The sequence below is a fragment of the Macrosteles quadrilineatus genome, unplaced genomic scaffold, assembly GCF_028750875.1.
Source record: "Macrosteles quadrilineatus isolate MER2022 unplaced genomic scaffold, UCM_ALF_1.0 Scaffold_9__3_contigs__length_116548681, whole genome shotgun sequence".
In the NCBI taxonomy this organism is placed as follows: Eukaryota; Metazoa; Arthropoda; class Insecta; order Hemiptera; family Cicadellidae; genus Macrosteles; species Macrosteles quadrilineatus.
In genome coordinates this window covers 50,688,006-50,712,799 of record NW_026542602.1, presented here as the reverse complement: position 1 = coordinate 50,712,799, position 24,794 = coordinate 50,688,006, and the positions used below count along the sequence as shown (strand labels likewise).

The window sequence follows — 24,794 nt, the reverse complement described above, 5'->3', positions numbered from 1 at the left end:
ATTTTTGTCACTGCAATCCAAGCAAACAGATGTTCTATGTTTAAGTTGGTTTAGTTTGTATAGTTTAATTATTGGGGGTTGAAGTAATGAAACTTGGTTTCAAAATTATATATTTTGAATACCTCACATGTAAGGGCAATTTGTATTTTATTTTGTAAACGAGACAGTAGTACCATAGATAAAACACACTCCCTTAGTAGATTTCCCATCCTTATGGAACAGCTGAAGCCAATTTTATTGTTTGTTCTCTCCGTAGTACTGTAGAGTCGTGTTTTGTTTACAATTTGTTTCTATTATTTTAGGGTTAGTTTCTCATGATTTGTGCCTCACGTTTGGCTACATAGCTAGTAGACATGTTATTGTTTATGATTAGATAGTTTTATTTGGTTAAACGAGGTTTTAGATTACGAAATAGCAAGAAACGAATTGTAAACAAAACACGACTCTACAGTACACCGGACAGAACTAACAGTTAGCTTCAGCTGTTCCATAAGGATGGAATATCTTAAGGGCGTATGGTTTGTCTATGGTAGTACAATAATTCACATGTAATGGAGTATGTTAGTTTTTAACAATTTGTAATCCGTCAAATCACTGCACATTCGATTTGGCGTCGAGAACATCACAGTTATTTATTCGATAGACAAAAACTATCCAGAGTTGGTTAACAATACTCGTTGCCCTCTGACAGGATGATTAATCTATCAGCTGATAGCCCATTGTTGGACCGACCTACATCCCATTGTTTATTTAGATGTCATTGTCTTTATTCAGAGAAAATGCGTTACGTGTGCAGTACCGGTGCTTAGCTCTGGGTTTAGCGGGACCGCGTCTCGTTGTCCCTCCGTCTCGTTGTCCCTCCGTCTACTTGTACCTCGAGGCCTAGGGACAACTAGTCGTAGGTACAACTAGACGTAGGTACAAGTAGACGGTGGCTCACCCGACTAGTTGTACCTGCAGATTTTTAGGAGGTACAACTAGACGTAGGTACAAGTAGACGTAGGTACAACTAGACGTGTATCCCACCGACAAGTAGTATCACCTAGCTTGTACGGATGCGACCAGTTGTCCCTACGACTAGTAGTCTCTACGACTAGTAGTCTCTACGACTAGTGGTCCCTCCGTCTAGTAGTCCCTACGTCTAGTTGTACCTACGCGTATTTTGCGTCCTTATAGTCTAGTTGTATCCATCCTTCAATTCGTTACCCTGTTTAATTGATTACTGCACGAGTACTTTTTAATAATACCCTTAATTAAATCAGGAACTGCAGTCGATTGAGTATGATTGGCAAATATTTTTCACCGCAATACGATGTTTTAGTAGTTTTACAGACGTTAATTGGAGGCTGAAAGCTACGCATTGCTGTCCAGGGTCGAAATGGCAGCTATAGTTGTGATTAAAATTTTCCAGCCCTAGTACCGAAAATCGCTTATTTAATTAAAACATTTATATATATATTATAAATATACAAGCAGTATATCCCTAATGAATTGCAATAGACCGCTGCCCAGCAATTATGTATTACTATTTTTGCTGATTCCTTTAAATATTTTTTCACATAACCTTAAAGTATTTGCATTGATTAGAGTGCATATCTTATAGTTTACAATGGATTTCCCAGTGATCAATGAACAATGAAGTGTACAATGAAGTTGAGGTCCAGCGGTTGAAAACTCGACAAAAACTATGCAATGTACTACACATACTTCTCCTTTTAGCGAATTTCCCTATAGGGAAGTAGCTATTACCGTAGGTCTCATGGTAAGACCTAAGCCCGGGACCGATTTACTTTTTCATTTTGATGTCCCCAGAGGCCAAAAACACCATTCGTTCAAATTTTTATATATCTATATATATATATATATATATATATATATATATATGTCCATCCGCACGATAACTTGAGTAATTTTTGTCCGATTTTGATGAAATTTGGTTTGAAGGTGTAAGGCGGGATAAACTTGAATGAGTTCGCGAACCAGCATGATCGGACTATGGGAACGGGGGTTTATGGGGAGCATGGGGGGTTTTATGGGGTAAAAATAGGTTTTTCCCATTTTTGACTCTAAAAACACCAAATTTCTAAATTTCTTTTCAAACCATTTTGTAGAGCTTAAAAAAACAAATAATTTAGTATATTGAAGCGTTATTATGCGCCTAATTGTTACGGAGAAAATTCAAAAAAATTGTAATTTTAAAATTCCCATGTTATTCTTATGGAGCATAAGTCAACTGTTGTAGTTTGCTTGTTTATGAAAATATTTTAATCAAATTTGGAAAATACATTAACTTCTTACTAAACCACAGTACCTTTTAACATTTTACATAAAAAAAACTTGTTTACCCTCCCTGTTGCAGCAAACCTAAGTACTCATTAAACTAATTCTGTTTAAATAGGGAATAAATGTGATATTTTTAAGGAGACATTTTAGTTTAAATCCAATCAGGCAAATGGAAATTCGCTAAGTCTGCAGGTTTGCTGCGGCGGGGGTATTAACATACACTGTAAATAATAAATGTGATTGGAATATGTTCCATTTGTTTTGATTTTATTTTCATAATTAGTTGTTATTTCGTCACCAGCATAGCAACCCGTTAAACCCATGTTAGTTTTAAACATTTGTAATTCTTTTTTTTATGTCTTTTTAGCCTATTTTAATTTATAAAGGCATTCTGTAGATCGACAGGAAAATACATTTCCACCGATATGCGGATATTTTCTCTGTGATGTTCACGAGCTGATAAAAAGGTTGTAAAGAAACATGCTTGCCTACATTATTGATATATTTTCTCAGTTTTGTATAGTTGGTGAAAAACAGCAATCGTACCACGGACCGATTTCATCTTCGTCTCGAACTTAAAAATGATCCCGAGCTGAAAAAAAGTCATTTTCGGCCCTAGGTACGAAATATACTCTTAAACTATCGTAGGATCGGTGAATACTAAACTCTATCTTGGAATTGCATACACTCGCTCCTATCTTTAAGTTTACGTTGTTGCCATACAATAAATGTATAAATAAACACAAAAATTCACAAGTTTTGTTGTAAGTACCTATATCAAGTCTGTAAACTTGTAAACAAATTAAAACTGTTTAAAGCCCCTGGATACGACTTAATCACGGGAAAAGTAATGAAAGAGCTTCCTAGAAAAGCATTCATATACCTGACACTCATTTTCAATTCAATTATACGGACTGAGTATTTCCCGTCACAATGGAAAGTTTCAGAAATAATCATGATAGCAAAGCCAGGAAAACCACCCCAACAAGCAAGTTCATATCGACCTATCAGTCTACTTCCAATAACATCCAAATTGTTTGAGAGGCTCTTCTTGAATCGTCTACTTGAAGAAGTAGAGGACAGAAACTTGATTCCAAATCATCAGTTTGGGTTTCGACGGGAGCATTCCACAGTTGAACAAGTACATAGATTGGTTAATACAATTAAAGAAGACCTTGAGAAAAAGAACTATTGTACAGCTGTCTTTATCGATGTAAGTCAAGCCTTTGACAAAGTTTGGCACACAGGCCTACTTTATAAACTCAAACTGAATCTTCCTCATACATTTTATATGACAATTAAATCATACCTAACCGACAGATATTTCAGAGTTAAATTTGGAGATAGCATTACAAAATTGTACCCAATTCAAGCTGGCGTTCCCCAAGGAAGTGTTCTCGGACCTGTACTATATACTCTGTTTACAGCCGATCTACCTGAAAATGTGAATACTTCTGTGGCCACTTTTGCTGACGATACAGCTATTTTAGCGTCCCATCCTGATCCAGTGGTAGCTTCACTTAATCTTCAAAATTCCCTAGATGACTTAGAAGAATGGTTGCAAACATGGAAAATAAAAGTGAATGAGAGCAAATCTACTCATGTGACCTTCACTACCAGATTAGGTACTTGTCCTCCTGTAACCTTAAATAATGTCCAAATTCCGCAATCCCACGATGTGAAATATCTCGGCATGACGATTGACAAAAAATTAACCTGGAAAACCCATATCTGGAATAAAAGAATGTACCTAAATTTAAAATTGAAAAATCTTTCCTGGCTCCTAAATAGTAAATCAAAATTGACCATTGCAAATAAATTATTACTATACAAAGTAATACTGAAGCCAATTTGGACTTATGGAATCCAACTGTGGGGAACGTCCAGTATGTCGAACATAAACATTATCCAACGATTTCAGTCAAAAGTTTTAAGGTTCATTCTGCAAGCCCCGTGGTATGTTAATAACAATATCCTTCACAAGGACAGTGGAATTCCTACGGTCGAAGAGGAAATAACCAAATTTAGTGCAAAATATCTAAAGAAACTTGAAAATCACCCTAATCACCTGACTCTAAACCTCTTGGACAACAGTACCAGTATATACAGGCTAAAAAGGATTCATGTTTTGGATCTAAGCACACGTTTTGTTTGAACAATTTAATTTTCCCTTGTTTATTTACATATTTATGTTTTCATTGAAATATTTTTAAGTTGGCTCTGTCAATGGACAGAGATTAACTAACGTTTTATTAAAATTTGTTATTGTATTTGCTAAATGTTCTAAAAATGAACAGATTGTAAATAAAATTGTGATATAAAAAAAATGTATAAATAAAAACATACAATAGCATCATGTGTAAGTGTATTCTGTAAAACTTTAAACAAATATTAGTAAAATAGTTTTCAGGTAAACTATTGTTGAATGAATTAGTTTTAAGTTGTTAAATTAACCTCGACCCGTGCTATATGTTTAATGGAGTTTGTCCGGAAAAATACCATAGTAAAATTAAATCAAATAAATAAAATCAAAAGCAATTCATAACAAAAGAATAATAGATACAGAATGAACGTAATTTCTGAAAATCGACAGGGCCCACATATGCGAAGCCTGTGCGTGGGGACCAAGTTGACTCAATAATTGGCAATTTGTCATAGTCTTGTAACATAACTAACTACCACTACTATAATTATCAATACATTTTCAAAGGAGAAACAAACGTCCGATTATTTCTAGGCAGCCACAACAGATAACTTTAGAAAACTACGTTATAAGAATTAGAACAACTCAAAAATTAAATTGTTAACATGATTTGTTTAGCCTAACGAAGAAAATCATGAAAACCAAATTTAACTCCCATAAGAAAAACATGGGGAGCAATTTCGTTTACGTATAAGCCGAGTGAGATAATAGAAAAATACACGCCGATGAAAACTTTTTTATATCTTACTTCTGTGCCAACGAATGCACCCTCTAGCTTACTTTTGAGAAATTTATTTTGAGGTTACTGTTGAAGCTGGAATTTCTTGACATGGGGGATGTCAGTTTCTTAAATAGGCGACATACGTAATTTTGATCACCACAGTCCATATTACAATAATCAGCAATAACATTGCGTACTCCTTTATGCATGCTCAAACCCCCTCAGCTCCTGGACTACAAGGCCTGGCCTTTGTGTCAGTGGAATTTGACAAGCGAAGTTTGCGTACACCACCAAGAACCACGGCTAGGTGTTGACTATTTGACTAAAGCAACCAATCAGTTCTCACTGATCAAATAGGTAAAACTTACTAACTATATTAAGTAGTAATAAAAATATACCGCTTTTAAATTACTATCTAGATAAATAAATGTATATGTAACTTGGTCTTATGTGATTGTTGGATGTAACAGCCGCTCATACACTAGACAGAATTGTCACGTATGGAAATGTATAAGCGGTCTTTCGGCCTTGACGGTTTTATTCATATTTACAGTTCTGATTATGTAAATACTTAGCGGCTACTATTACAATTAACGTTATTAGTAATCTACAATAGTACAGTTTCTAAATTAAAACTATTTACATTAGTCAGTTCTTTTGGTCTTAACAAACTTATATATAGTTAAATATAGTTACTACCCAAGTTTGTGGAGGTATAATATCGCTTTAAACACGGAGCTATGTCTCTATTGTAATGATACCGGTATTGTTTGCGTATTCTTTCGATCCTTTGGTCCAGCATAAGATAGCGACCAGAAATCATAACGTAGCCAAAATAAAGTGTCTCCTAAAACTAATAATGTTTAATGGTAGCTCAACGTTATTATCTGAAGCAACATTGATTGAAACCCAGATTTGTGTATGTTAAAAATAGTATTTATATGTTACTATAACTTTTACAGTTAAAGATATTTAACAAGGGATTGCGACGTTGTATTCCGCGTTGGATGGTTACTACATTTAGCCATGTAAAACAGGTTAGTTAAACCTTCAACCCTAACAGAACTGAGCGATAAATAATTAATTGTAATTAAGAAACTGTAAATATTGTACATTACTAATAACGTTGATGTAAATAGTGGCCGCTAAGAATGTACATGGTAAGAACAGCATATAGGAATACAACTGAAAAGACCAAAAGGCTGCTTCATACATTTCCAGACTTGAATTTGGCTTAAGGAGATCCGCCACCTTTAAATGGCCAATTTTTAAAATTTTTTTAATTTTCCAAATATGTTATTTTTTTATTCTACACACTTTTCTGAGTATGTGTGTAGATTTTTATCTAAATCTGATTATTTTTTCATACAAAAAGAAATGAAATAAAATATTGACTCAGCTACGCTTCAAGCTTCAGTATCGACCTTCCCTGAGTAAGCCTCAACTTTAAACTCTGTTTCCCAAAATTTGGATTTTCCGTGTTTCTTGGTACAAAAATTTGAATAACTTCTAAAGTATATTAAATAAAATTATGAAATTTTTACCACTATTTCATTGTTATATTACCAATATTTTGTCTTATGGAAAACACTCTGACTTTAAAACTAACTGTGAAAAAAAAATTATAAATAAAAAAAAAAACTATAAATATTATGTGTTTTTAATTGTTTGTAACTTTTTTCCTAGCAATTTTATCTTATTTTCCATAAGACAAAAGTTTCTTTAAGCTATAAGGAATAAAAATTAAAAAAAATCAAGCCAAATGGTTAAAAAGCAAAAAAGTTATTTAAAGTATAAAATATGTGTAAAAAACGTAAAAAAACGTTAACATTTCAAATTATAAGATACTTAAAAGGGTTAAAAAAATAATTCCACCTGGAAACCTTATTTCTAACACTAATAAAACAAGCAAAAATGTTATTAGCAAAATTCACTTAAAAAATAAAAAAAATCATATTTAAGGTGGCGGATCGCCTTAAGTAAAATTTGTCTAGTAATGTATGAGCGACTGTTACATCTACACTCTATCTATTCTATCTATATATTAATTACTCAAGCCGATTCTTTGCGTCAAAATTGTGGTGAGAGACTGGGAAATCGTAGAACGATTGTGGCATCTGTTGTGGCTGCCTAGAAATAATCGGACGTTTGTTTCTCCTTTGAAAATGTATTGATAATTATAATTAAAAAATAAATGATTCAGGATTTAATGGAAAACTTTTGCTTTGTTTTAATTTCAAAACATATGTTCAAGATTTATTCAATTTTTTTATATTTTATTTTACCAATTTTAATTTTAGATTAATTTATTGTGGTGTTTAATCAATTATTGTATAAAGGGATAAACCTCAACGGCCACTCTTGGAAATCAACCTGGGAATAAAGATGAAATAGGTTCGTTCAGGACAGGCAATATATTTGTTCATTAATCATCAAGTAAGTACTATGACAAGTTCCAATGGGCGGAAACACATAATTTTTTAGAGGAGATTTTAACCAGGTACTCCAAAAAAGGTTCAAATAATATAGCCCAGCATGTACGGTTTTAAAGGAAGCATCCATATATAACAGTAAAACCTAGAGGTAGTTTCCGTTTCTTAAAACCAACCAAAAATATGCATGTCGAAGATTCTGATGAAAAGTAATTAATTGTTTTTTAACTGGGTAATGGAAACCTAACCAGTCGCAAAATAGTTAGGAATCAGCCGTTGAATAGACCCCTTTTTGATAGAATATTTAAAATCAATCGCACCTTTAGGAGGAATACCACCACATAATCTTACACTAGGCTAATAGTAGTTTTTATGTTGATCAGAAACAAATCTAGCGATACGTTTGGTCAATGGGATGCTTTTACTTTACACTAATTTTGTTAAACCTTTCCAAAAGGAGCATAAACGTAGAAATAATAACTTCGTAGGGATGCTAATTTAGCGGTTTTGACCAAGAACTAAGCTTATCTCAACACACCTTTATTTGCCTTTTCATTTTTGACGAAGACGATTTCCAATCTTTCAATCAGGGAAGCCTTTTTATTATCATTATCATCAAACACAAGACCAAAGCTACCTTAGTAAACCAATATTTATTCACAAACATGTTTGCTGCCTTTAGTAGTAGAGTTAAACCTCTGGAGTAATATAAATTATTTATTAAAAATAACGTCAACAAAAGCAAAGAAAGACTAATAACAAACTGTTTCTCAATGAGCTGCAGACAAGCCAAATTTTCCTGGCTTTTGTAGCAAGTTGTTTATAATAAATTGTTGTAAGATTGTATGATTTTTAAAGAAATAAAATAAATCTCTTAAACCGGTGACAAGTTGAAGGGGAGATACAACTAGCCGCAGGTACAACTAGACGTAGGTACAAGTGGGCGTAGGTACAACTAGTCGTAGGTACAAGTAGTCGTAGGTACAAGTAGTCGTAGGTACAAGTAGTCGTAGGTACAAGTAGTCGTAGGTACAAGTAGACGCAGACGTATGAGGTACAAGTAGACGGTGACGTTCCCGACTAGTTGTACCTGTAGATTTTTAAGAGGTACAACTAGACGTAGAGACAACTAGACGTAGAGACAACTAGACGTCCGCACCATCGTCAAGTTGTCTCTACAGCTTTGGACGGGGTACAACTAGACGCCTGTCACCAAAATGCAGCAGGTACAACTAGACGCCGGTACAAGTAGACATCGCCCCGGTTTAGCCAGTAATTGTGATATGTTAAGGTCACCGAGTGCGTTTAGACCACTATTAGCCCACATTGTGTTGTACAATGTTGCCTTGGTTCGTATTTGGAATTTCGCCAAACATAAATTTAAATGCATGCTATTACAGAGGGATTTAATTATTTATAAGTATAGGAACCAAAGTAAAGTTAATGTTTTATGAGTGTAAATTTTGCAATCAAATCGTTAATAAAGTACATAAGTAAATCTACTAAGTCATTTGTAGTTCCCTATATTGCCACAGATTCTGCAATAGCGCTACAATCTAATGACTTCATTTGGAAAAGAAACTGTCCATTGCCTCAATCGTAGATACAGTTTCTACTACGATGGAAACTGTGGCGAATTTGGGCATTATGTTTACGTAATAAAACGTATTGCGGTCACGAAAACGTCATTATTTGAAAGACTGTAGTACTTCACCTGTACCGTGATGGGAAAGTATGCCATTCATTCAAGTAGATTCTGCTGGGGGCGACATTTATGTTGTAGTATTTGTATGTAAAAAAGTAAGTTTGTAATTGGTAAAGTAAGTCTCAGCTTTGTTAAATATTTATTTATGAAATTTAAATATTTCTATACAAAAACTTGGACAAGGGCACACAAATACAATATTTGTGTGAAAAATATATTTAAGGAAATTTGTTTTACAAAACAAATATTTACAGTATAAATACCCCCGCCGCAGCAAACCTGCCGACTAAGCGAATTTCCATTTGTCTGAATTGATTTTCAGTTAAATATATTTTAATAACATTAGGTTTAACGAGTACCTAGGTTTGCTGCTACAAGGAAACTAATAAAGTGTGTTTTTGAGTAAAATATTGATAGCTTAGTACAAAATAAATAAATTTGCCAAGTTTGATCAAAATATATCCATAAACAAGCAAACTACAACATTTGACAATACTCTCCATAAGAATAACATGGGAATTTTAAATTTACAATTTTTTTTTAATTTTCTCCGTTACTAATAACCGAACAAAAATACTTTTATATACTAAATTATTTGTTTTTTTAAGCTCTTTAAAAAGGTCTAAAGAGAAATCGGGAAATTTTGTGTTTTGAGGGTCAAAAGTGAGAAAAACCAATTTTTACCCCATAAAACCCCCCGTAAACCCCCGTTCCCATGGTCCGATCGTGCTGGTTCGCGAACTCATTCAAGTTTATCCCGCTTTACACCTTTAAACCAAATTTCATCAAAATCGGACAAAAATTACTCAAGTTATCGCGTTCACGGACGTATATATATATAAGTCTATATATATATATATATATATATATATATATACATATATAAAAATTTGAACGAATGGTGTTTTTGGCCTCTGGGGACATCAAAATGAAAAAGTAAATTGGTCCCGGGTCTAGGTCTTACCGTGCCACCTACGGTAATAGCTACTTCCCTATAGGGAAATTCGCTAAAAACTAAGCACTTAATCAATTGTATACACTGTATATAAAACAGAACAATATCAGTTACTTTTGGATGCTACAAAATTAGCTACTTTTGTATGCTAAAATATCTGCTACTTTTAGATGCTATAATATCAGTTACTTTTGGATTCAACGATATCTGTTACTTATGGATGCCATAATATAAGTTACTTTTGAATGCTACAATATCATTTACTTTTGAATGCCAATACATCAGTTACTTTTGAATGCTATTACATCAGTTAACTTTGGATGCAACGATACAGTTACTTTTAGATGTTATAATATCAGTTACTTTTGGATTCAACGATATCTGTTACTTTTGGATGCTACTATATCAGTTACTTTTGGACGTTATAATATCAGTTACTGTTGAATGCTATTATATCAGTTACCTTTGGATTCAACGATATCTGTTACTTTTGGATGCCATAATATAAGTTACTTTTGAATGCTACAATATCATTTACTTTTGAATGCCAATACATCAGTTACTTTTGAATGCTATTATATCAGTTACCTTTAAATGCAACGATATCAGTTACTTTTAGATGTTATAATATCATTTACTTTTGGATTCATCAAGATCTGTTACTTTTGGATGCTACTATATCAGTTACTTTTGGACGTTATAATATCAGTTACTGTTGAATGCTATTATATCAGTTACCTTTGGATGCTACGATATTAGCTATTTTTGGGTGCTACAATATCAGTTACTTTTCGACTTTTAGGTGCTAAACCATTAAGTTGGTTTAGGATGTCAAATGATTTACATATTAAATCTGTATTGATCAGCTGTAGCTAATTCAAATAAAACGATTTGCCTTTGGTACTCAAAGATATAACATAGTATTAGGAGTCAATGGTTATTAGCCACTCATTAAAGCGTGTTCCCGTAAATGATAATTAGCTAATATCTACTCAAACATGAGATGAGAATACGATCTCGTATTTCTTTCATGTAGTTATGTTTGTAATAACTACTTTTGCAACATATTTGCCAACACATCGAGCACAGACGAGGTATCAGTTCCATCTAATATGCCCCAATCTACATCGACCAACTTTCTACCTCAGACAGACCTCAGGCGATGTGTCGAATTTCTCGCTTTCCTTCCCAAACCTGGTTCAGTCGAAAATACTTCGCAATTAAGTAGAATGTTCGTGAACAAATTAGTCGAAAGCAGACTTTGCTGCTTGAGTTGTCTCTTGATCATGTCATGCTGTTGAAATTTAAATTCATTATATTGAAGTCACGATTAAACATCAGTGTAACCCTTATAATTGTATCATTATGGTTGTGTAATACCATAGACAAAATGAATAAATATAGACTGTCAGCCGTGCAGTGGTTACCATGCTTACCATAGGTTCTGGCGCACACCGCTGGAGCGCCTTGTATTTACGAGGCGCGTAGGCCGTAACTACATGGCGCTCCTAGTGGTGTGTGCCAGAACCTATGGTATTGGTAATACACAAAATGTGATTGCTAATGTTAAACGATATTTTAATTACTTTGTGCTTATGGATTTATTTGATTGCTTATTTTAACAAAAGGCTTACAGTGAATACCCAGTTACACTATATCACCCAGTTTAAAACAAAACTCACGCTATGTAACATATAGGAATATATCATACTTTGCCAATTTGAATTTACAATCAATTTTTTATTAATCTGAACAATGTACTATATATGTTAACTTATTAACTTTCTAGAATCTAGTTACTGTAATTTAAAAATAACGGTTCCTTAAGAAACAGTATTTATTAGCACATTGATTAACTGCTTTCCCCAACGAATCCCCGTTCTATTTTAGCATTGTTGACGGAATATGTTTTAACTAATTTTCATGCCCAAAGAGTGTTTTTACAATGTACAATTGTTTTTAATGAAGGAGAAAACATATTTTTTCTCCGCGGAGTGAACAGTTCCGGGAGTCGTGATATCCGCGTTCTCCCACAGATGGAGGTGAAGGCTACAGACGAGCTGTGGTAAAAATATAATCTACAAATACTCCGTGACATTTATGAGTCTCAAGAGCAAAAACATGCAGCAAATATTCGTCGTTGAAATTCTTATAACTTGCTGTTAATAGCACACTATAAAAATTGCATAGTTTAATGTTAACTATAATAGGATGTTAAAATAAGTTGTGTTTTAATGTTTAGATTCCTGTTGATAAGGGATGCTGTAATGTTTCCTACAGCCACCTGACAAAGTGGCCTTCCTTGCACTCATTATAAGCACATCAAGTTACTAATTGCGTATTAACTTACTTTTGCAGCACATTTTTACTTTTGCCAAAAATAATTAAAAATAGACTGTCAGCCGTGCAGTGGTTACCATAGTTACCATAGGTTCTGGCGCACACCGCTGGGAGCGCCATGTAGTTACGTAGCGCGTATGCCGTAACTACACGGCGCTCCCAGCGTTGTACGCCAGAACCAATGGTAACCGCAGCACAGCTGACAGTCTTTATTTAATTCCTTTTGTCTATGGTACAATCTAGGAATGGTTTCAGTGTCCGCTCTACTCTACAATCATATGATTGGCGGTTGTTGGAAGACTAGTCGAGTAACCAATACTCCAACTCTCCATTCAATCAATTGTTTCGGTCTACTTGTCATCATTTTTTGTACGTCTAGACTTTCTTCTACTTTTGCATTTCCCCTCACTCTTGCAACTGTCTCAATCACATAAATTACAATTGACAGAGAATTCTCAGCTAAGCAATCTTTAAGAAAAGTTGCAGTGAATTGAAAGTTTGAATAATTAGTCAAACTCTAATATCTATAAGGCAACTTCCAATTGTCGAAGCGCTCTTGGAAAGTCAACAAGATCTTTTAGGGGTTGCCAAAATCGTTCCCGTAAATTACTATCGCGTATTATATACACACATTTAAAAGCTGAAATCAAGAACACTGACATACCGTGTCTAAATGTAATTTAAAATGCTCATCTTACGTCATACCTATATTTTTAATATTTTAAGAAGGGGATTAAGACATAAAGCTTACATCTTTATAAACGATCTAATGGAAACAGATTATATTAACAAATCCTTTAATGCCATGATAAACGAAATTACAACAAATTTGTTTAGTAGCTATAAACTATAAAGCATTGACGCTTCATACTAATGAACGATGTTTGGTGTTGGATTTGTTCGTATAATTGTATAATGGAGTTGTATCTGAGGATTAATTTATAGATAGTCAAATATCACAGCTATCTAAGAAAATTGACATTTTTCTGGTTTTTTGTCATAACTACAGTAATTTCGATTAGGTGAGAATTTTTCAAATCTTTTACTGCCTTAACAGTTATAAAATAAACAGAATAAAACAATTACACATTACAGCAGCAAACACAAACCCTGGTTTTGAATTTCTGGTTTGTCAAGTTCACTTAATTGCCACCGGGAGCGCTAGTGGACGTAGCAGACGACATCAGTGTAAGATATTGTCTTTAGCCACACTCTACCGGCCACGGTTGTAACTACGCTAATGTAGTTTCCAGTTTCACCGCCAGGTAGTAGCAGCAGTCAATGCTCAGCGTCGGTGTGACCTTGACCTAGTCTCGGTTCTGGGTCCATTCAAGTACAGTAATTGCCCTTCCCCTTCCCCTCCACCAACGATCCTGGCATTTAAAAACGCCAATCATTTCACCTATGGAATGTTGTCTCGGTTTTCGGTTTCGAGGTCCAGGGAATGATAAATGTTCTAATACCGTTTGATAAGATAGGCTTATGAAATAATTTCCTTCTATGAATTAAATAAATTCCATTTCCAACCTATTTGTCTAAGATACGGTATATAAAATAATTTAAACAAGGTTTAAAGTTTTTGTTGAATTAAATAATGTACATAAATTCTATCTTATGTTAATTTATCACATTGATTCTGCTGTTTTACTTATTTATCTTTTATTGTATCCAATCTAAATAATTAATTTTATGTTTCAGGTTGGTAGAACTGATGTCCCTTACTGTGGTGAAACAGTATCGTAAGTTTTAATTTTGCTTCGTGGTTCCCTAACAAAAAATTGACGTAAAAAATAATGCCCTTCTCTATGAAGATCTTTGCTATTTAAAATAATCTTAATATGATATTTTAATTGTGAAATATTATCTTAAGCTCATTTTATTTTTTTACGTTGATCATTCAGTCGTAATAACTGTCGGAACTTTGTAAAACATGTCAAATATAGCAGGGTTCTAATTTGTTGGAATAAATATAAGTACGTATCGATTGTCCTTTTCTGTTGTTTATACTTAATAATTTTAATATCATAGAATCGTTAAAATGGCATCTTAAATTGACATTGACATTAAATTATCCTTGAGCATGTAAACTTTGTGTACAATATTTCTATTAGACCAATTGAATGTAAACAACTACCGGATTACCAACAAATATATGACTAATTTATATTAGTCTTATTTAAAATACAATTAGGATGAAGTTTAGTTTAAGTGGTTTAAATGGTTGCAAGTAGATGATTGATACTACAAATAGTAAAAATACTAAACACAATCTGGGTAAAAAGCGAATTGTGTGATATTACGTTAAATTGTATGAACCTAAACAGCTACAACTGCAGATGCAACTAACTTAAATCGTTTAGTATTCAGTGTCTAAAATGTTATCATCTGTCTTTTAACGGGCCATTAAAAGACCATTAGCTCGGACGACGACCGCAAATGGCTATCATGTCTGGAGCCCTCTGACCTTACTAACCTTACACCGCAAGGCGCTGAGTAAACCTCGGACCATAGATGATGCTCGGACTTTATATATTTGTAAACAACTCTCGGTTGATCATTCTTTTGTGAGATTTCAAAAAATCAGACAACGTTAGTTAACATTGCCATGGAAGAGTACGCATGCGTCAATCATGTCCAGTGTACAGTCATTCCAAGACCGTCAGCCGTGCTGCGATTAGCATAGGTTCTGGCGTCCACCGCTGGGAGTGCCGTGTAACTACGGTATACGTAAATACACGGCGCTCCCAGCGGTGGACGCCAGAACCCATGCTAATCGCAGCATGGCTGACGGTCTATATTTCATTGTTTTTGTCTATGTTTCAAGTAAAGTTTCAGTATAATGTCTGAGAGAGGTTAATATGTTTTCGTTTATAACCTCCCATCGCCTCCCTCCCTAATTCCTCTGTTGACCATGTCTTGATTATAATGTTACATTGAGATTCAACAAAACATTGTAACAAACACTAATTGCACCACTCAACAAAATTTAGAACAGCTGATTATTTGAAGTTCGAATCATTACAATTTTACTTCTCCTCTCTCAATCCTTGAACCTCATTGGTTCGATACCCGTGTTGTTTAGAGTAAAACTATGATGTTATGAAAGTAAACAATGCTGTTTTGTGAATTGAATCGAATTGAAATGTCTACTTTAAAAAAACGGTCGTAGGTAAACATTTTCTACTCGTGTCGTTAACACTATCTTTACCCAATCGTTGCGTAAACTTCTATTAAATTACTTCTTCCTATAAAAAATACTGTCTGTTTAGTCATTAGCCACATCAGCTGTTGAAACAATTTGTAAATTTACCCAATTTTATTGAACTAAATTAAATCAATCTAAGAATCTTGAACAACACTGTTGTTTTAGGTGTTGATTTTGCAATTAATGTACTACTTTGAAAACACACTTGCAAACCAAGTTGTCGATGGCAGTAAAATATACAGCGCGTGTCATAATAAATGACATGTTATCAACAGAAACGCTAGCGCTAACGCAGCGACTGGTGGCTATTCTAGGAACTGCTTGAGCAACCGAGATAACGTCAGACCTTGGCCAGTATTCAAATACCTCTGAGGCGATCAACACGTACATTCGATGGTATTTTTGTTTAAAGTTGATTCAACATATAGTGTGTAAAAGATTCGAATAGTTGTCATTAGTGGTTTGTAAAGTTAAATTGTGGTTCTGTCGTAGTTTTAATCGCTTAAGAGAACGTCAGTTAAGAATGTGAAATAATATGAGTGTTTTGGATACAACCGAGTACTTTGGTATGTTCACTAATTATTTCATACAATTTGTCGTGTTGCATGCACTAAAATATTCTTAAAACATCTGCAGTTAGTTTATTATTTTATTTTAGGAATATAATAAGAATATGTTTTCAAACTCAATTCGATATATTCACACATATACTGTAAACATTACAAGATGGTCAAAACTAGTTATGCTATATAAAATATGTCACAGTGGTCATCAAGACTAATCAAAGAAATATTTTATAAATTTTAAATCTCGGAGTAATTGACGTTTTAAAGGTTTTCAAACAATACAAAAAGGCACTGTGATTACCTAGACTGGTTGAAAATATGCGTTAATAATGTTAAAGATTCTCTTTTAGAAGACATTTAAATTTACTAGTGTGAAGTTTCTAAGTGTAGAAGATTATTTTGTTGATTTTGATAGTTAAACCTTGGACTTCAGAATACAAAAGTTAATTTTAAAACTTTATCGTGGACTAAGTTTAAATGTGATTCTAAGTTGACGTTGTACAAACATTTCTTATAGATTTAAAAGTAATTTTTTGTCATAAATGGTTTCAAGTGTTATTAAAACGCAATATAATATTGATTGCAACAATATTAAAAAAAATCATCGTACCGATTATTTTGACGAAAATAGTTTTCCGACTAAAAGACATAATGTTAACGAACACAAAGGTAATTTTCGTTTTCTGTGGTGTGGTTGATTCATTTATATAACATTATTGTGTGTTTTGATTATCGATTCATTTTACACTAATAAAACTGTTAACGCTTTCTTGGTCTTTTTTACCAACGAAATCTCCTCTTCAACCACTAATGGTTCAACCAATTCATTATCTTTCATTTTCATTCATTAATACACACTATAATATACCATAATGTTTTATAAACCATTAACTAACCACTACATCCTAACCAAGTAAAGTGCTTACTCTAAATTTTGATTACTTAACAAAATTCTCCACGTTAAACCCGCTTCACATGTTGGATCCATCGATCGCTTTAGTAGCGTGTTTTATAAAGTTATATTCAAACAAGTTTTCAAGTAGGTGCTTTACATAATGCAGCTGTCTAGATAGCAGATGAGAATTTTATTAGACAGGACGCCAACAATGTATTGTCAGTAGTATGTGATATCACACAGTTGCCGGGTTTCGCTGTTGCATCATATTACCTTGACATGTACAGCGCTAATTATATCTACACCAATCAGCTGTTTAATAACGTTACATACTATAATGTGTACACAAAATTTAAGCGGTTTGAGGGAAATTCCCCCATTAATTTTGTATTTAATATATATGGAACAGCTGATTTATATTTTGACATACCTCAGATGATTACTCATTTTTTCTTACAGTTACTTGACAAAGTGGGCTTCCTTGTACTGTTTAGTACGCCAAGTAGCTAATTGATGCATTTACTCACTTTTGTCGCACTATTTTTTTCTGCACTCCAGAATTTTTAGCCAAACAACACAAAACTGTGTGATTTTATTAGACTTACTTGAAAATGTAGTTTCATCCAGGGTTTGTATCGTTTTCTGAAGATAATTGTCTTCAATATGTACTACAAACACGTACCAATATAATACTGGTTCTAAAACACTACAAAATTGAACATTGCCTTCTTCAGGAGATGGCGATGAGCAAAATTCTTTCTCGTAGTCACATCTTTCAAGGAGAAAATGCATAAACATAAAATATCGGTAATACAGCTGATCTTAGTCAGTAACAAAGCTACACAGATCATCTCACACCATTCTACACTCATCCTTCATTCATATTTGGGTTAAAATACGCACCTAGGTGGCGTCCGGTCTCAATTATTGATAATTGATACACAAAGTTATTACGGGGACAAACATGTTTAGGTCATAAAGAAGTGGCACAAAAATATGCACATCAGTCGGTAACAACATTCCCATGTGACGAGGATGTTATCAATTTTCCACCAAGGTCATACAGTCACGTTATCAGCGTCCCCAGCTGTTATCTAATCTAAATGCAGACACGAATTGACTCACTTATCCAACTTGTCTTGCACTTCAGCTTACATGCACGTTGGAACGCACCTAAGCTGACTTAGGTCTTCTATTTTACTCACTGGAGATGTGCACTTAATCCACTTCTGACGTTGTTTTTCTTAGTGTTGTTAGCGAAGTCTTCAGGGATACATACAGTACATTTTGTTAATATTTTCATAAAAAACAGTGTTGTTTCCAAGGGGGGTCAATAGGGGGTAAAGTCCCCCTCCATTGGGCCCTGGAAATATACATTTTTGAATACATTTCGTCATAAAAATGTAACGGAGACGTTACAAAAATCTAGACGTTAAAATTAGCTTTAAAAGGCCAACAAACTGCTTTAAAATTGCAAATTTTCTGGGGGTCAACCCCCGGACCCTCCTCCTGGTATGCAACATCCCCGTTAGGTCCCTTGACAACATCTGAATCGCTACTGAAGATGAGATCTTGGTTTCTCATGGAATTAAAACAAATGAATAATCTTCCAGAACAATAAAATCCGTGTTTTTGTTACAAAAAAAAAAACCAAAAAAACTACATTCATCGCTTAGAAAAGTTAGGTACCGGTACGTTACGAAATGTGAAATAATTAAATTCTGTTTATTATGTGTATTACATTGACTGATCATAATATACATAATCTTCATTTACATAGGGTAAATTTATAGATTGGTATCCCTTATATAGATTGCAATATGTATGTAAAATATTTTTTCATTGATGATCGCTAAACACCAAAATATGTAAAAGCCCATAATTCAATTTCTGATCCATTTGCTTCCCAATTAAATGTTCTCCAACTAAATGTTTGTAGTTTACTCCTGAGTTATTGTTGTATGCAGTGAAATGATAAGAATATTATATCCCATTCACTGTCATTGCGTTATCAGTAAAACCGAATCTCAGACACAAGAAGCTCGTCAATCGCGATGCAGACTAGAGACAAGCAGGAACTAATTGTACAAAATGACAAGCGAATAATGTGACCTTGACCTGAGCTAATCACTGTTATCAACAGGCAAGGTCGCAATTGGACAGAGGTTAGGTGAAAGACAAGAACATTATTGTTTCGTGAATCAAATTTGGGAAATATTTAATTTCATTCCAACCTAGCAAAAACTGGGCATCTCCCCTTAAGGAACCTGACCACCGAGCTATGGCTTGGTGTAGTTTATTTTGATTTTAAAAACAATATAGGAAATTCACGTTTTATTTACAACTAATTTTGGCTTTTATTATTTGAGTTTCAGTGGAATTTCAATGTATTATGATGGAAATTTTAACCTGGCAATCCACAACCCAATAATTTATTTTACAGTCTATGGTAACAATCACTCGTTTAAAATAGTCTGTACTTGCGTAATAGTAGTTTACACAACGATTGCGTTAAGTTAGTCTTTACGATAAGAGTAGAAAACTTCTACGAGTGTCGTAAAGACTATTAACGCGAGTTGCGTACACTACTTTACCTACGACCGTTTTTTAATTACTAAAAATCTGGTTTTTTACTATTATTAATTTTTTATTATTATTAATATTTTTATTTTATTATTGTTAATTTATTATTATTAATCTGGAAAGTAAACAGCTGTTAAGTGAAACTTTTCAATTCTAAGAACTGAACTGAAATGGCTACTTTAAAAAACGGTCGTAGGTAAACATTGTTTTGACATTTTGTTCAATTTAAAACAGCTGATTACTTTGGGTATTAAGTTTTGGTAGGAGAGATCTAAGTTAAATAATCAGTATTTGATCGGAACTATTTTTACTTATATCGAGTTATCTTCAGTGTAATCTTTGCTCAATAGTAACAACTGATGTTTTTCCCTTTGTACTGTATTTTGTAATTTCCTAGTATACTGTAGATAGCTTGCTATAAACACATGTTACAACTTGCAAATCTTTTGTTTACTTTTTCCTTGTAATTTTTTTAAACCAACATGGTTACTTAACAACCCATAAGGCCAATGTTAAAAAAATTGACTTTAATTTAATTTTTTTAAGTAATTAGATTATTGTTGGCAGTTTTAACTGCATTAAAACGGATTTAGGCCAGATAAAAATGATTTACAACATTTGAAATAAATAGTCGAAGCCGTTTTCGAGGTCTTTGTGCAAGCAAGTATACAAGCATACAATGTCATGAGTGTAGGATAATTTTCCCTCAATTTGTGCAGGGATATACCAACTTAACAAATTAATAAATCAATGGATTGATTCGTGCACCAAAGCATGTTAATGCCAAGAATTAAGACAAAACACTCCAAGATGTTTATTTGTAAACAATGAATGTTTAGACTAACGCCCGCTAGCGCACGTGCCGAGCTGACGTCATTATTGGTGACGTCATCGTTATGTATTGTGCTAACTATATGGTTCATCTTATCAATAGAGATTAAAATTAATCCTAGCAGACAGATAATTGAAACTTTTTGTTCAGAATTCCTCGATACGAAATACAAGATTTTTGAGAAATTAAGGTTGTAGTTTGGGTTTTGAAGTATTGTTTGGATTATTTTTAACAAATTTTAGTAATTATTATAAATACACTCAGATTATAAAACCATGATGGATTTCGTCGAAAAAAGAGTTTCTATAGTACAGAAATAACTCCTACCTCATTGTTAAGTTTATATTTCTAGGAGTTTCGAGGTTAACTTTTATTCTCAATGAATGAAACAAAAGCTTGCTCGGCGACTATTACGACCACATGATCGTCTTTCAGTTACCCTCGAAACTACAAACCCCACTGACAATAAACTAAAATATACATTTTCGTCATACTGCAGTAAAAACAGTCGTTTTTAATGCATGTGTTGCGAGTCTAAAGTAGCATTTTCACTCTCTAGGGAGTAAAAATCAGCTGTTGTAATCAGTTGTAAATTTAGATTATGGCAATCGTGTCGATCGAAATTATTTATCGATTGATTTATTAGGTAAGGTGTTACCTATTGTTGTCAATCGCTCGACATATCGAGGTTATATAAACAATCGTAATAGACGAAATGATTGAATTACTTACGAAACAGCTGCTATTCGCATTAGCAGCATTGAAAACAAGCTGGAAGTCGTTTTGAGAGGTTATCTTTACTTAAAGATTATTTCGTTTTCTAGCTTAGTTTGTTGATTAATTATGCTATATGACGAAATTTTACGAACATTTCCTTGCCTACAAAAACGAATATTTTTTTCATATACACCTAGATAGTCACTTTTTAACTAACAATCCCTAAACAATTACGTACACACGTAGGCCTACAGTACAGTTTAGTTAGCTAACTGCAAGTGCAAGATCTCGTTTCAAATCACCTGTTGCTACAGACAAATCACAACCAGCTGTTTCGACCACGTATCAGCTGACCGTTTTATTGGCGGCACTTATTGGCCTTGTTTCGCGCTATTGGTCATGGTCGGTTACTTCGGGGCCTTATTGGGGACGTGTGCGGTGTTCTTTGGGGATAAAATACAACCATTGAATTTTGCGGGTCTTATTCAGAACTACAGATAAAACAAAAAAAAAACTCAAAGAAATGATCCACGTTTTCTGTTAAAACTACTCACTTACCTGTTATGTATTTTACCTAACCCGCCATGTTATACTTCCCTATCACAAGCGTGATGTATACAGCTTCCTTACTTCTCGAGTGATGTAAAGTATCAAAAACTCACTCGGCGATGTAATGAAACCCATTTAAATAACATTGAGTGGATAACTTAAAAAATATACCTCTATGGAGCCAACGACGTTCAACGCTAGAAATCAGCTGTGCTCTTGAATTTTATTGTTATGTTTTGAAGAATTTTCCTAACCTAGCTTTTGTTTGTAAATGAACGTTACTGTTAGAAGATTCGAAATGGATAATGATTAATATTGTTCGTAACCTCCTGTATATTGTCGGGTCAGGTAAAATCTTGTACGTTACACGTTACGCAAGAGCGTGTTTACATCATTTAGGTAAATTATTACAACCTTCACCTGCGTGATGTTAAAGCGCTCTTACTACACTTGTAAGGTAAATAGCTATTACAGTGGTGTGAATATTCGTTTACACCCTGTCTATCAGCTGAAGACAGTGCACTTTTATTCGTGTAAAAGTTATATCTAGCGAATACATTTTCAAAACTGAGTCATTGGAAAACCTGAATCCTGTAGCGACACCATTTATTTACCCTCCCCCGATTGAAGCAGATCTCACAGTTTACGTTGGCAGGCTCTCTAACTTTGTTTGTTTCTTTCGCAGTCACGGATTTTATCAAAGAGTCAAAATTATTAATACCAGTGACTCATACGCGTCGGTGTACCCAGAGGGGTAGGGAGCTCAGAGGTCTGAAAATACCATTCCCAGTCGTTGTCTGTGCGAGTGTCTGTCCCCATGTATATGGTGCTTGGAGCCTCTGTATCCCCTATAGGTTTATGGTTATTGATAATATACACTTATGATGGTGGGTACTTTTTTCAAATTTTTGTGTGGAACTGTTTATTAGAAAATATTTAAAAGTACTGTTTCGGTTTCATCTTAATTTTGGTTACAGTCTACAGTTCGTGAGGAATGAAGATTGTACTTAACATTTTTTAAGAGTTTAAAAATTTAGTCATAACCATTCAACAATACGGTTAAGCTTTTTCCTGTCCAATATTCTTTTGTGTATGGTAAATCGTCATGTTAATTTTTGTCAGCTTTACAAATTTTTTATTCAAGTAAATTGAAAATTTTGAAAAGTTTTATATTTAATCCATCAATAGTAAACTTGTTTTAATGTGTCAGAAATATATGTTAAAAGATAAAATAGGTAAAATACATATGATTAGAATTATCCCCCAAAAAATGGTACAACCCCCAAAGCTGTAAAAATGATGTTCAAAAGTGATTGTGATTTTTACCTCTGACATGGTTACTCCCACTTGCCCATGATAAGGGTTGTTGACAAGCTAATGGGAGAAAGTATGAGTCAGGTTGATTAATTGGTTTTAATATGCTTCTAAAAGTTACATGCTTCTTATTTTAATGCTTTACATGACACCGTACGTTATACAATTTTGATTACCGTACTGATCTGCACAATTTCAAACCCATTTCCATGCTATACAATGTGTTGTTAACGTTGTCAAAACAATCTCATTGTAAATTCAACTGATAGAACTCACCATGTAAGTTGACACGTAAATGCATGGCCTTGTTTCAACTTCAGTTGTCTGAGTTGATTTATTGGGAATACGTGCGGATAATTTTGATTATTGTTTTACCACTCGCATTGACAAGTATTTTTCTATGAAGTTCAGTCAGATAAGAGATGTTAGTTAAAACAAATTGAATTGAGAAGTCAATATGGAAGTCCTTAACTATTATTTTTTGGATGTTATAAGAAGTAAAGCTATTTTGTTATTTTATTTTAATGAAAGAAGGTTCATACTACGACCACCAAAGAGTAATTTTGTTTCTCTGTGCTAACTAATCTCCTACTTTCCTCTGATCTAGACTTACTTTTCAATTTTAAATATTTGAGGTTCTTAGCTTATAAATAATCCAGGTTCCTTCCTAAACTTTTTCAGCTTCAAAGCAGTAATCGAGTGTCTAGAGTTTTTTTTCTTGTCTTTAACTTCTAGTAAGTTTCGTCAGTTAACTTGATGTCGTCGGTCCTTTAGTGCCTTATTCATAGTATTTACATTTTTTAATGAAATACATTTTTTCGCAATTAGAATTCTATGATAAAATTTTTCTTGTTATACCATTTCATCCACCTCAAAATGTCTAGTACAAATCGTTTACTGTACAGTAACATTTTTTAGTACCCGAAACAGAACACCCGAAGTATGTCCCTTCGGTAGCTCAGGTGACTTAAAAATACCAAATACATGTAAATAGTGTCTTTTATTTGGTCGTTGGCTCTTGGTCCACTTTGGCCTTCATTTTCAATGTGCAACCAAAACCGGCATCGTTATTTAAGGGTTCAAAACTAGACACAGAATCATCTATATATCTAATTCCGTAAGCCCAAAATTTTACAATGAAATTGTGAGCGAACCGGAGGGCGTAGAAAGCTGGGAGGGGTCTCATTTTAAAGGTCTGGGCATGAAATTTTGGGGAAAATTATTCATTTTTCTTAATTATGCACCAAAAGGTTGTGACAGAATAAAATAATTCACATTTAAATAACATGGGAATCTAGGTCATGTTTGCTTTGTTTACATTAAAACATGTGGTTTAACTTTATTTAAAGCATATGGTAATATGTAATATGCACTGTAAAATGTATACTAACCCTTAAGAGAGGTTGAACCTACCAATTGACTATATTAATTTAATTGCACGATCTGGAATGCCACCACACAAATTAGTTTTAAAAGTTGGTTCAATAGTGATGC

At 33.7% G+C, this 24,794-nt stretch overlaps 1 protein-coding gene across 5 annotated transcripts in view; it reads left to right on the top strand.

The window, feature by feature from the left end:
• The window catches only part of LOC129002236 (uncharacterized), a 61,935-nt gene that overhangs the window by 24,867 nt on the left and 12,274 nt on the right, over positions 1–24,794 (top strand). For 2 of the 5 annotated variants that reach the window (XM_054429895.1, XM_054429891.1), the window contains exon 1: positions 22,774–22,873. The exons of 2 other annotated variants lie outside the window; for them this stretch is intronic. In XM_054429895.1, coding sequence (XP_054285870.1) covers positions 22,868–22,873 — 6 coding nt within the window. In that variant the 5' untranslated portion in view covers positions 22,774–22,867. Of the gene's footprint in view, positions 1–16,286; positions 16,411–22,773; positions 22,874–24,794 lie in introns of those variants that run through there. One more of the 5 variants, XM_054429892.1, reaches the window with a different exon arrangement.